Genomic DNA, 13,657 nt, shown 5'->3' on the forward strand with positions numbered 1-13,657 from the left:
GCACCCCCTTTGCAACAGCTGCCCAGGCAGCCTCCATCCTCTGCTTGGCCAGCTGCAGAGCTTGGTCCTCGCTCCTCCCAGGTTACAAAGATCCAGGATCTCTTTCCCACTCTAGGCAGAAGCATTGCCTGGAGGGGACGGTTTCTCCTAGAGGATTGCATGCATCTGCTCATAAACAGGCAGGACAGCCGGGAAGGAGCCATCACCAAACTCAGAGACGGAGATGGACATCCAGGCACACAGTCCTCTGGACAGTAAACTGCAAAACAGTGACTGAAGGGGTTTCAGGGGCATTTTGGGATTGCTGGTAGATTTTGGGGACAAAGATCAATAACGGTGTCAGGAATTAAAACACTGTGTTGCTCAAGGAGGCGATTTTACTGGGGTGGCAGGAAAGCAAAGAGAATCAGAGCTGTCACCTGTTAGTGGACCTACTCCCATCTGCAATCCTGAATTAGCACATCCTCATGCCACCACCATTCCAACTCTTCCTTGGTCAGCCTTGCCTTCCATGAGGACTTCCTTGCCAGCTGCACCATAGGCCATGCTTTATTGTGGGCTTTCCCTCCTGCGTCCTGCTTCCTCCATTGCATCACCCGTGGTCCAGCTGAGTCCTGTGACCTGGCACTATGACAGCAATCCAGCACATGTCCTGTCCCTCAATTCTGCCCCTGAAAAACACGTGGACCACAACATGCCCATAACAGAGATTTTCACTGGAAAACAAACACCTTGCCCCAGTGTTGTAGATGAAATAGGAGCTCCAGATTAAGATAATCCATGGTTCAGAATAAAATAGGGTGCTTTATTTGGTAGAAAAAAAAAATACATCTGGTCTAAATGGAAGTAAACAAGACCTCAGAGTCCTTTGCTCTGTGTAAAGCCACTTGCCCAGAAGGTGTGTTCAGGCAATGACAGAAGGGCTATAAAGGGACCCCAGGATGCTCATACCCACACTTTGATCTAGACATGGCCATGCAGAGTTTGCTGCAGTACATGGGCTCTAGCTCGCTGCTCTGTTGGGCAGCAGGGCTGGTCGCTCTCCTTTATTTCCTTACCAGCTTGAAGAAGCCGGTTTGCAGTTTGCCTCCTGGGCCACGACCTCTTCCTCTGATCGGAAACTTGAATGTGGTGGACCTGAAAAAGCCGTTCCAGTCGCTGACAGAGGTAGGGTCTGAAAATGTGCAATTCCTGAAGCGAGAAATGCAGCTAGGGAGATGGAGATGCAATTGTGTTTGCATTGTGTGGAGGGCAGAAATGAGATATTTGGCATATAGGCAGACTGGCAGAGTGACTTTACCTTCAGAGCTATACACACATATACATGTATTTATATAGATGAATATAATACACACACTCATTCCTTCATACACACACAAGCGTAGACCCCCACCCCTTGCAATGAGCAATATTGTTGGTATTTCAAGCCCCTCAGAGGCCGCAGGTAGAAGACTTGAGCTGGGCCAGTCTGCTGACAGATCAGTGCCATTTGCCATCAAGCCATGTCTCACTGCAGACAGACCTCTCCCACTGACAGTACAGAAGAAAGGACGGAAGGAAGAAGGAAGGAAGGAAGGAAGGAAGGAACGAACGAACGAACGAACGAAGGGTATCAGCCCCACAGCAGAGGAAATGGGGTCATATGCACATTTATTTCCAAAGCTAATTATATCCCTGCAATGGAAAGCTCAGCTCTGCCTCCCCAACCCTTCCCCTGCACACACACTGACCAGGGTTACTTAAGACTTGATGCATGGCTTTTATATGTCTAGGTAAACAGTTTTTTCTATGCAGCTCCATGGATAATTTTATTTCTAAAAGAGAGAAAAAAGACTTAAATATTCTAAAGCCAGGTGCAATGTTTGTTTCAGAAAGTATCTGCTGTGCTCCCGTAGGGAGGTGGGGACAATTCAGTGTGAATTCAGATTTCTTCTGGTTGCTGTAGAGATGGTTGAGGTGCCGTGAGTGACCTGTCCATACCCTGTGTGTGTGTTTACTGGACACTATGACAGGGGAAGCCCAGTCCCCAGTGAATTCCATCAGCCCACCTGAAAGGGCAGGGCGGACACCAAAATTCTCCAGTTAGTCGCAGAAGAAGGGCATCATGCACTGCAAAAGTACAGAATTCCTATGGCAGTGACACAGTGTTCATCTGGCTTGACTTACGGTGCAGAGGATTGTGCAGAGCACAGTTTTGATGGGCTTCTGGTCCTGAGCTCCCATCTGATCATAGGTATGTTTGAGGGTGCCAGTATGGAAGATCCACTGTTTTTGGTGGTACTGGGGCATTTTGTGATACAAATGTCACGCGAAGGCACGAGACTCATTTCCTATAAGCTGCCAAACAGCTTTCTTCAGGCTTTCAGGCCTGCCACATCCAATACTTGTGTTGCTGAGAAAAAACAGCATTGATGCCAAGAAGTACCAATGCAAACAAATGACCAAAGGAAGGCTGGGAGGAGGCTGTGATTCCCTGCCCCTGGCTCTGCCACGCACTCTGTGAGCTGCCAGGGAGGGAAGAACCAGTGTTAATGTTATCTCCCAAGCCGTCAAACCACCATTTGATGAAAACAAATTCAATTTGTCTGGTGTAATAACAGGAGCTGCTTCTAATCTGAAATTCAATTTTCGGTATGTATCTAATGCATAGCAAATGGTAACCCAGGCACATCGGAAACAAGAAGACATTTGGAGCGGATGGCTTGCAGTGTGTTTAAACGAAGTCTAAAACACCGAGTGAATGATTACATTGTCAAAGCCACCCTTCTGTGTAACAGATGATTCATACTTTATTTGCTATAAAAGCCTAGAGCTCCAGTGACATTATCTACAAGAATATGCTTCCTAGTTGGATTCAAGTTTCTGGTGGCCAACAAATAATTTTGCAATGACTGCAACACTACCCACCTTGCCGTAATTAGAGACAAGTGCTGTCCTGAAAGAAAGAGTTATTGTTGAGCTTTGTTTTTGTAGTGTTTGTGGCTTCAGCCTCAAAGATGTGTGCACGCGTGCTTGCCTCAGGTCAACAGCATTAAAATAAACAGGCCTGCCTGCTACAGCATTTTCTAAGCAGCCTCCGAATGGTGGTATCGCTACACTGACCTGTTACTGCAGAACACCACAGGAATGCAATGGAATTTTATTGACTTCTCCTCTGATAGGAGCAGTGATAGCAGACACCTTGTTGTGCAAACAGGGTGCAAGCAGAGATGCTGGCAGTTGATAGCTGTTGCTCATTAGTTGCATTACAGCAGCACCTGGGGACTTCAGGCAGGGCTGTGAGGCTCCTTTCGGGCTAGAAACCACCCAGGGTGGTTAGTGCTAGCATTTGGGTCCAGATCTGGTCTTGAATGAACATACTCATTCACCTTGACAGCTCTCCAAGATATATGGCAACGTCTTCACTGTGCATTTTGGACCCAGGAAAGCTGTGGTACTGGCTGGATATGAAACCATCAAAGAAGCTCTTTTAAATCACGCTGAAGAATTTGGAGAGAGGGCAGAAATACCCATATTTAGGAAAATGACACAAGGAAATGGTAAGTGGCCTTTTGGTTGGTTAGTTTTTGGAGTTTGTCTATGGTCATTATATTCTTACAGCAGGAGAATATCCTCTTACAGATTGCTTTTTGTTTATATAACAGCATATCAAGCAGCTTTGGTACCAGTGTGTAAGAAGGCCTTACAAACGTTTATTAACCACAGGTAACATAAGGATGTTACACCTTTATTTTAGGCATAGCATTCAGCCATGGAGAGCTATGGAAAACTATGAGAAGATTCACCTTGTCCACACTGCGAGATTTTGGAATGGGAAAGAGAACCATTGAGATCCGAATCCTGGAGGAAGTAAATTCCCTTATCAAATATTTTGAATCCTATCATGGTGAGTGTCAAGACTTTCATCCAGAGACGGAAAACATGTCTAGTGGAACAATAAAGATTAATGAAAGTTTAACTCTGAGCAAATGATATCTCATGGTTAAAGTTCAGCATATGCTGAAGTAGGTTATTAAACTGAGACCTTAAAACATTGAACCTAAGTTCCCTGCTATGCATTTTGGGTGGTGAATAAGTTTTGTCTTTGGGAGCTCAGGACTACATTTCCATAGGAAACCAGACCGACAGGGGCATACTCACATTATCATTTGTTTTCATTGCTTGAAATACAGGGAAACCATTTGATACAAAGATGATACTCAACAATGCTGTATCCAATGTCATCTGCTCGATATTGTTTGGAGAGAGGTTTGAATATGATGACCCTGTATTTCTAACTTTGCTGAAGCTGTTAAATGAAAATACTAAGCTGTTGGGCTCCCCTATGGTGCTGGTAAGAGCTTGATTTTACGTTTTGTCTTTTAGCTTTTTTGAGGATATCCGGTTCCCCGTGTTTGTCCTCCAGGCCTCCCACATCTTGCTTCTTGAGGCGAGAACATCAACATTATCAGCCAGCCAGCCTGTACGGAACACATCTGCGGTTCTGTATCCACAATGCACAGATTCCCAGGCCCCTGGGCTTAATCTGTGAAGCTTATTAACAAAGGAAAAAACCCAAAGTCTTTACAAAAGGAACCATTTTACCCTCTTTGAAGAGCAGAAGCACGATACATCTCTCATATCAGAGACTGGCCCTGAAATGCCATCTCAAATCTGCCTCCATGTATTATGCATTCAGTAACTATCTTAGTTCTGCCTCCCTAGAACCAGGTTTGACAAACTTCTTTTTCTTTTGTTTTGGCTGCTGAAACTCAATCTTAGCAAACTAACAGCTGATATAAGCCCATTCCTTCCTGACACAAAGCTTCTGCTTTGAATACCAGTGGAGTCATCTTTCTGAGCCGCACTGAGGTCTGTGGCTGGCTGTAATTCCAGACTAGCTAAACCCAAAAAACACCACCTGAGCACAGGTCAGAGTTACACACTGCGTACAGACAGTCTCCCAGGACGAGGCACCAGCTAACAGCTAACAGTGGGTGTTTGTTTAATTGTCTGGCAGGGCAGCTAGTGGTCTCCTTGAAGATGTGCACACCTCCCGTGGGATGATGGGGGTTAGACCCCTCCTTTCTCCTGGCAGCACATGTGTCCATATGACATACTGCAATGCTGTGCTCAGTCCAGCTCCTAAGAACAGGGTAGTTGGGTTAGCTCAGTGCTGTGCCTGAGATAATTGGCTTGGAAAGCACCGTGTTGACACAGCAATATTGTCTGTCTGTGGAGGTGGCCAGTTCAAGTCCCTTCTGCTGCCATAAGATGTGACACACGTGAGGGCTTTCCCTGCAATAAGTACAATGCTCACATTCCCATCTTTCACATTTGAGACCTTCTGTCCGACCACCTACACAGCTGGAAGCTCTGGAAGATTAAGCTGGTGAGTCTCCCAAAAGTCGTGGCAAGGACTCATGCAGGGGTATAACAGAGAGAATAGTCTATTTCTGCAGCAATTCATAGCTGCTTGGACTGTATGGGCGAATGTGGGGGAATTACAGCCTGAAATGTCAGGGCATGGGACAACGGACCAGCAGTGTGATTTGAGATACCAGTATGTGTTCAAAATGACAATTATCAGTAAGACTTCTCTTGCTCCACAGTTATATAATTTCTACCCATCCCTTGGATTTCTCTCTGGAGCTTCCAAGACTGTGCTACAAAATGTCAGTGAACTGAATGCATTTCTCCAGAAGCTCTTCCAGGAACACAAAGAAGAGTTTAATGAAAATAACTTAACAGGCTTTGTTGACGCCTTTCTGATGAAGCAACAACAGGTACTCTAAAGCTGAGTCTCAGAGTCTTTCTATTCTCTTAGCTCTGACTTATTATTAGGACTGACCATCTGTCAGGGACTGGGAGTGAATGGAAACAGAACTGCAGTGAGCAGAATGTATCAAAGCTCATACTCACAGTGAGCTGAGCTGTACTCATTCCATAGCTCCACTGAAACTGCTGGTTAGAGGGATCTAGTTGTCAAGATGTCCCATGCGGGTGAAGTAAGTTACCATCCAGCACACATAAGGTGGAGATCATCCCAAACCTTCCTGCAAGAATGGTAGAGTGATAAACTTCATTGCAGTAACTAAATTCCAACTAACCTAATATCTGGACCTGGGGATTGCACATACGCTTGGGACCAAACAAATTCCATATAGCTTAGGCCCTAATGCTAAAATACTAAACATGTAGTTTCCCAGAGCATATAGAGTCACAAAAAGCTAAAATGCAGATAAAAGTGGTGGCAACACAGTCACATATTGGTATCACTTGCTGTGGAACTTATGGCCATTACCTATATGTTTTGAAGGAGTCAAAGAAACCCCACACTATGTTCAACAATGAAAGCCTGTTGTTTTCAACCCTGGACCTCTTTGCCGCTGGGACTGAGACTACTTCTACAACTGTGCGCTGGGGTCTTCTTCTGATGATGAAATACCCAGAAATTCAGAGTAAGGCTGAGAAGTTCTCTTGTACAGTACGCTGTTGCATGCTTAAGGCTTTAGTTGTGGAAGGGAGTGGAACTCATTCAGTGTTGTCTAGAGTAATTATTCTGAGTACTCTGAGAGAGATAACAACCGTTGACTTTACAAAGGAATTTTATTCAGCTGGATTGCAATAAACCAGCCCAGCCAAGTGGGACAGGCTAAGGGCCAGGCTACAGTTACACTAAAGCTCCCCCATCGTTATTCTCCTGCAGGCTATGGGCTTACGTCAGTAAAGGTCTCCTCAGGAGCTGATTCTGATCTGGTTTCTGTTGAAGGCTATGGGGTTACAACAGTGTGTAATCAGAATCAGGCATGGGATGTACTGTAGTGACTCTGTTCAAGCTCCCTTGGCTCAACAACAAACCTGAAAGAACCATGCCATGCCCTGACTTACCCACTTCTGCTCTTCCCAAATACCCCCTCAAAGTTTTCCCTTTTCTTCATCCTGGCCAAACTGCAGGCCATTTCAATTGCAAGATAAGAGGGATATCAGCTTCTTAATCCTTTCCTCCCTCCAAGGAAAGATTCAGGAAGAAATGAACCAGGTCATTGAACCAGGAGAGCTGCCTAAGTTGGAGGACCGGAAAAAAATGCCTTATACAGATGCAGTGATACATGAAATACAAAGGTTTGCCAACATTGTCCCAATGGGTGTATCACGATCAACTCCTACTGATGTGAATTTCCAAGGCTATGTGATTCCTAAGGTGAGCTTTGAGGCTAGCAGCTTACACTGCGCGGATTCCTTACACTTTTGTTTAAAGCAGGCAAGAAGAAAAATATAAAAATCTGAAGACACCATGAGTGTGGTTTAATCTATGATGCAATCCTTTTTCTTGGATCCAGGATAGCTGTTATAAACATGTACTGGCCTGTGGTTTGTTACAGCTGTTTGAATCCAGAATAACCAGACAGTTTAATTAAATCACACTGGTTTGAATCTCTTATGCCAAATGTGGAACCTCTACTTCAGCATCTTTCTTGAAAGATCTGGTTCTGTAAGAAAGGAATGTTTTGTGGTCCAAAAAGAGAGCAGCAGCCATGGATAACAGGCAGAGCCACAGTGAGGCAGGGAAGCATCCCCCAGCTCTGTTTACCGTGGCTCAGTCTTACTTGCCTCTTCACATTAGAAAAAAGAAAGCAGCCCAGCTCAACTAGGAAGGTGGTCTGCTCCAAACACCTCCATGGCTTTCTTTGATCCCTTTCAGGGTACAGAGATTATTCCGCTGCTGACCTCCGCTCTGAATGACGAGTTACACTGGAAAACCCCGTATCAGTTCAACCCTTCGCACTTCCTGGATGCTGATGGGAACTTCATTAGGAGAGAGGCATTTATTCCATTCTCCATAGGTGAGAGGGGGGTGTGTGCGCCACCTGGGGCTAGGCTAATGGCACAGTTCCCCCTGATTCCAGGAAAGTATGAAAGTCAGGCACACAGAATACAGGAGAAGGGATTTCTGGTCATTTCTCCTGTCCACCATTGCTTTAGGAACCACCTCTTCTTTGGGAGATCTGGGAGACACTGATTTACCCACAGTCACTGAATAATTTCACATACCTGCAGGCTTCTGTGTGGCTTGAGACAAGTCAGTAGCACCTCTAATATACAGAGAGAAGGAAGGAAAAATTTTCTACCTCAGCAGCCTGCTCTTACAGACTGTACATCCAGTTTAGACGATCTCAGACATCAACAATAACAGTTACAATGCTGATCATTTACTTCTCTCCTGGTTGTTTTCAGGACGAAGGGCTTGTGTTGGAGAAGGACTGGCCAGAATGGAGCTGTTCCTCTTCTTTGCAGGCTTGCTCCGCAAATTTATTTTCCAAACCCCTCCAGGAGTGGACAAGTCAGACCTAGATCTCACTGCTGATGTTGGCTTTACCTTGAACCCCATGCCTCACCTGGTTTGTGCTGTGCCCTATGAATGATCAAGTGATGTAGAGTTAGAGTAGTGAACACTTCAAGCTTGAAAGCAAGTCTAGTTACAGGGGAAAAAAGCTGTCTATACCTGAGCTTTAGGGGAAGGAAGACACTGGATATTGCTATTTTTCTCTCGTTCATGCAATTCTTTCCAAGAGCTCTTGCGGTGTCTGCATAATGCAAACCCTTCAGTCACCCCTGAGTACTGCTCTCAGAAACAGTGTGCTTCATTCCTGGAACAGCACATCAGAGATGCAGCTTTCAGGGCTGTTTGAAAGCATGAAATGGTTTCAAGCCTCCTCTATAGACGTAACCCATCAGAGGCTCTCCTCTGAGAGCCTCCATGGAGAATTTCTCAGCCCAAAGTCCAAGCTCTATAGCAGAATTGATTAGCAATGGCCCAGCTGGAGACAACAGACACTTCATGGATCTAGAAATCTCCCCAGGACGGTTGTTGAGCTGAGCCTCAGACTGAGCTTCCATTGTGCGATACAACCTGCCTTATCTTTATTACAGAGTCCCAGACACTAGGGTGTAACATGGGCTGATGCCAAGAGTCAGGCATGGGACAGTTATCAGAAAACATCTAAGTGGTTTGGGAAGTGGGTTCATTCCAACTCACACTAGGCACTTTATGCTGAAAAGCCTATTTATGACAGGGCCAATCTAGCAGCTTCCTGCTGCTGCTAAGAAAGGCATTTCTACCACTCCCTCACCTCTCCTGGCTTCATGCTGGCTCTGGCACTTGTCCGATCCCTTACTGGGCCAGCTTAGACCCCTAAACTGGCAGAAAATGACCAGCCACAGAAAGTGAACAGTTTCTGAATCAGCGTGGCTAAAGCTGGAGACAAGCCTGAGGCAGCATGAGGGCGATGCAGCATGGGGCCAGGCAGCAGGACTGCCATGCTCCCATCAGAGAGCTGAGAGAGGCTCAGCCCTCTTCGCTTGCACCTTAGGAGCTGTAGTTGCTCTCTAGATCCTCTCTACCCTCCACAGAGAGAGAGAGGATCCTTCAGTGGATGATGATTCAACAGCCGTAAGGTCTGAATTGCTCACTCCCTCCATTGACTGCAGGGTGAACAGGCTCCTAATTCAAACTTCAGTCTCATGTATCAGGTGTGTTGGGATGAATAGGGACAATATTTTCCATTTGACTGAAAATGGGGCTTAAACTCTTTAGAAAATGTTTCTGTCTGTCTTCAGCTCTACACCAGATACATAGCCACTGGCATTTCAAACTGCCTTCCTCTCCAGACGTTCCTTGTGTCAGGGATAGGCAGCAAGGTCTCCTGGCAGGGTAACAGATCAGCCTGCACTGCTGAGCAAATACCACTGCCACCGCCTCCCATGGAAGTTGTATGTGCTCAGTACACAGCAGGCATAGGGCCATCACAGTAAGAACTGCAAGCAAAATTTTGGTGCTTGCAGAATTGCTTTGGCCACTTAGGTAGGAACTGAAGTTACAAATTCAGAGCTGATAATGCTCATGTTCTGCCGGCAGAGATCCTGCATCACTGTCAAGGCTAATAGGATTTTGAATGTAGTCGCTGTGAAAATAGATGTAAAACTGGTAATAGAGTCTGGAAGGAGAAGCAGGTTAGACTTTATTACCAAGTCGCTCACCTGTACCATTAACTTGTCATATGGGGGTCTCTGTAGAAAGCTGGTGACACCCCAGAGACTGCGGCTGTCCTAGAGCAGCTGTTTGATTACTACAAATAATGATTTATTTCATGTAGCAGCCATTTAGGAGTAGGAACAACTAACTGTACCTGCAAGGCTACACTCATTGAGGGAAGCGTGATACATGTGTGAAATCTGAATGGTGGTGCAGGTACAAGAGAGGAGGCTTCTTCATGTGCTGTGAAACAGGCAGTAAACCACATGTGACTTAGGGAGCAGTGAGTCACTGAAGATGCTTTTGTGTTGGGTTGGAGGCAGGAAAGGCAGGTTAGGATGAAGAAAAAAGGGAGAAACAGAAAATTACAGAGGCTGAGGGAGAGGTTATGGTAAATCTATAGCATAAAACTAAAGTTGGTGTCTTCTAAAGCTGATCTGTGCTGCAAATGGAAGGAAAGAAAGGAGGAAGAGAATACAAAGGGATGACAAAGTAGGGCAGTCTTTGTTTGGCCAAGACACCAGCTCTTCTCACTAGCTTTAGTTCATGCGACTAAAGGCAACACTCTAATAGTTGTACTGTGCCTTGTATTTGTACCAGTATTGCACTTGTATGCGCATTGTACCATGGGGCCAGCTCCAGCTTCTGGATATACCTCAAGGAGTCTGCTTAACAAGCTATGTAACAAGAAAGCCTTTGCTGCTACACTTGCTTACATTTGGTTCGCTGTTAATCTATTTGCAGTCTAACTACTGCAAGCCTGATATAAATAAATATTTTGCTCTGTTGCTGTTGATCTGGTGTTGCAGGATGAAACTGATTTTGGGTCAAAATTATAAAGTTGGGCTGCATCACCTTTAATACACCCACATTAGAGAGGTGAGCACAGGGATCCCTGGGCAACACGTGGCCTGAAGATGTTTAACAATGCAAAGAGTGAGCAATACTCATAGCCACAAACAGCTCAAAGGAAATGATTGAATTTCTAACTCCACAAAATCACAACTGAAAAGGTCTTTTTAATACTTAAATAATTGTCCCCTTCAGAAGTATCTCCTATCAAAATCATATGCACAGTCCATGTGTTGATGCGCGTTAATTTAATTATATAAGAAACCTGGGACCTTGGAGCTTTGTTAGCAAGTCTACACTTGGGGTTGTATCCTTGCTGACTTACAGGTCTTAGAGGAACAATTTTCAGAACTCACTATTTGGTGAATTAGGGATTCCCAGATTCCCAAAGCACTTAAGACATCATGCAAGGCTTTTTCTTGCATTGGTCCCAGGGAGACAGACAAGCAGTTGAGACAGTATTATGCTCCAGATACCACATTTCCAAAAGGATATGCTGACTTTAGGAGAAGTTAGGACAGGAGGAGAAAAAAATGATGATGGAGAAGGAAAACCCTTCACATGCATACTGGCTTGGAAGATTTGGTTATTTGCCTTAAAGTGGAGATGGAGAAAAGAAGTAGGAAGAGTAAGGCCATGCAATGTCCTTACATAGAAAATGAGTCATCTGTTTCCATCAACCTTTTCTCATCACAGAGGCAAAATGGAAAATTAAAGTGAATGGCAGTAAATTTAAACTAATAGAAGGAAATAGATTTTTATGCCTGCTACAGCCTTTTAACACTGGAGAAGGGATGCAACTCCATGTACTTCAACATAAACACTAGACTCCAAACAAGACCAGGAAAAAACATTTTCTTGGCCATGGAATACATTATCTTACAGTGCCCTCGGAGTTCCCATGGCACCTGGGTCTGGCTGCTGTCTGAGACAGGACGTGGCTCTGGATGCCTCTTTAATGTGGCCTCTTACAGTGATTCCTGTGGCTCCTGTCCTTGCTTAAAAGGAACTTGTCACAGTAAATGCCAGCAGGAGTTATCTGAGGCTGCAGTCCTGGATGTACTGCTGGTCAAGAATGGGACTGGCAGGGAAGGCACCGAGATTTTGGGGGATTTAAGTTCATTTAAAGGATGCAGGGCTGGTGCTTTACTGGCTGGCTCTCCCCAGGCTGGCTAACTGGCAGCACAGTGGCTGTGCTTGGGGGTTGTTGGATGATGCCCATGCTCCACATCCTCACCAACACCACCTGGTTCACATGCTGTGGCAGGGGATTGCCTCGTGGCCACGAGGGACCGAGGACAACCCGGCTGCACCCTGAGGAGCCTGGCTGCCCTAGGAATGCACCCGGAGCAGTGTCAGTGCCTGGCAGGTGTTTTGTGCTCAGCTCTGTGTGCTCAGGCAGGGGATCACGTAGCAGCGCGGCTCCGGAGCGAAACACGTACCAGACACATTACTGAGACAGGAATTTCTTGTCATCGCAAGAGGTTGACTTACCTTTGTCATTTTAATGCATTGCACTCAGAGCCTGGTTTAAAAAAACCCCATACACTCCCCCCCAGCTTTTCAGAGATAAATTAAGTCTTTTTCTGAAAGGCCTTTTTATGATTTCAGCAGCTCCCAGGGCAAGGATGAAATAAAAGGTGAGCGGCAGCAACATGTAACTGTTGCGCTGCAGGGTGCTGCCAGTCAAACAAAACCCTGCAGGAACAAACATTTTACACAGGGCACAGAGCACGTGCCATCACAAGTTCTCATCGCAGTGCCCACATTCGGCACCCTGTGCCAGCCCTCATCCTTCTTGCCTGTCTTTACAGCCCTTCTGCCTCTTTGCTCACTTGAGCAGGCAGGGTTGAGTCATCCTGGGCATGCTCTGGAGGAAACCGTTGCCTCCAGCCCATTTCTTGGAAACTAATAAAAAAAAATAATCCCAGAAATGTTGCAACACACTTGCTTCTGCTTCTGGGCAGCTGCTGTGCTGTAACATCTCCACACCACGCAGGCAGCTCCAGCATGCAACCAAGCAGCCATTTGCTTTGGGACCGTGCTAACCATAGCTGTGCCCTCCTTCACATTAGGTCCACTTCCTTCCCTGCCTTCTTTACATTTGCCAGGCTGAGGACCTATATTTGCTGACTAATAGCCTGTATATGATCTCACCTTTGGATAAATGTACCTTTAGCCTTGTGCTTCCTGATCATTTAAGACAGCTCTTTCTTCCCTGAACAATCTGATTCCATTGGCTGTTTATTCCCAATATCCTCCTGAAAGCCAGTATTCAACCAGGTAGATCTCAATTCCTTCTGTACAAGGTTTAAACCTTTGTGAGGGATGCAAGCTCCAGGTGTTTCATATCTTTGACTTAATTCATTCTCCTGTCTTGTTCCCCTTCTGAAGCCTGCCAGGTCAGCTGACTTCATTAACTTCATTAACTTCTTCCCTCTATCTCTTAGAAGCTGCTCTTGCAAAATGAAGAAAACTCCCAGAAGTTTCAAATCTAATTTTGTCTTTCCACTCCACCTATGAATCCACTCATGATCACTTGATCCAAGCTAATTTTCCATGGCTAGCTATTGCATGTCCTCTACTTCAGACACAAAGTCTGAAATCACATCCCTTCTGGGCAGTTCCGAGCCGACTTTATGAAGAAGTTTATGGGCTACAACCCCCAGGGATACATGGGCTTTACCATTATTAACAACCTTTGATCTCCGCTTGACATCAAGAAAGCTAAAGTCTCCCGTAGCAATACTATTTGTCTCTCTAGTAACACGGAGATCTCAAACCCTATCA

General features: G+C 45.5%; 1 protein-coding gene across 1 annotated transcript; it reads left to right on the forward strand.

The window, feature by feature from the left end:
• The first annotated feature begins 969 nt into the window (after positions 1-969).
• LOC104015209 (cytochrome P450 2K4) lies at positions 970-8,405 on the forward strand. The gene is made up of 9 exons (XM_087734747.1): positions 970-1,167; positions 3,377-3,539; positions 3,737-3,886; positions 4,173-4,333; positions 5,592-5,765; positions 6,302-6,440; positions 6,996-7,183; positions 7,685-7,826; positions 8,218-8,405. Exons 1-9 carry the CDS (start codon positions 970-972, stop codon positions 8,403-8,405), a joined length of 1,503 nt encoding a protein of 500 aa, XP_087590873.1.
• Positions 8,406-13,657: the final 5,252 nt, after the last annotated feature.

This window comes from Nipponia nippon, unplaced genomic scaffold, assembly GCF_047370975.1.
Source record: "Nipponia nippon isolate SJK-2023a ecotype South Korea unplaced genomic scaffold, ASM4737097v1 scaffold_5, whole genome shotgun sequence".
Lineage (NCBI taxonomy): Eukaryota > Metazoa > Chordata > Aves > Pelecaniformes > Threskiornithidae > Nipponia > Nipponia nippon.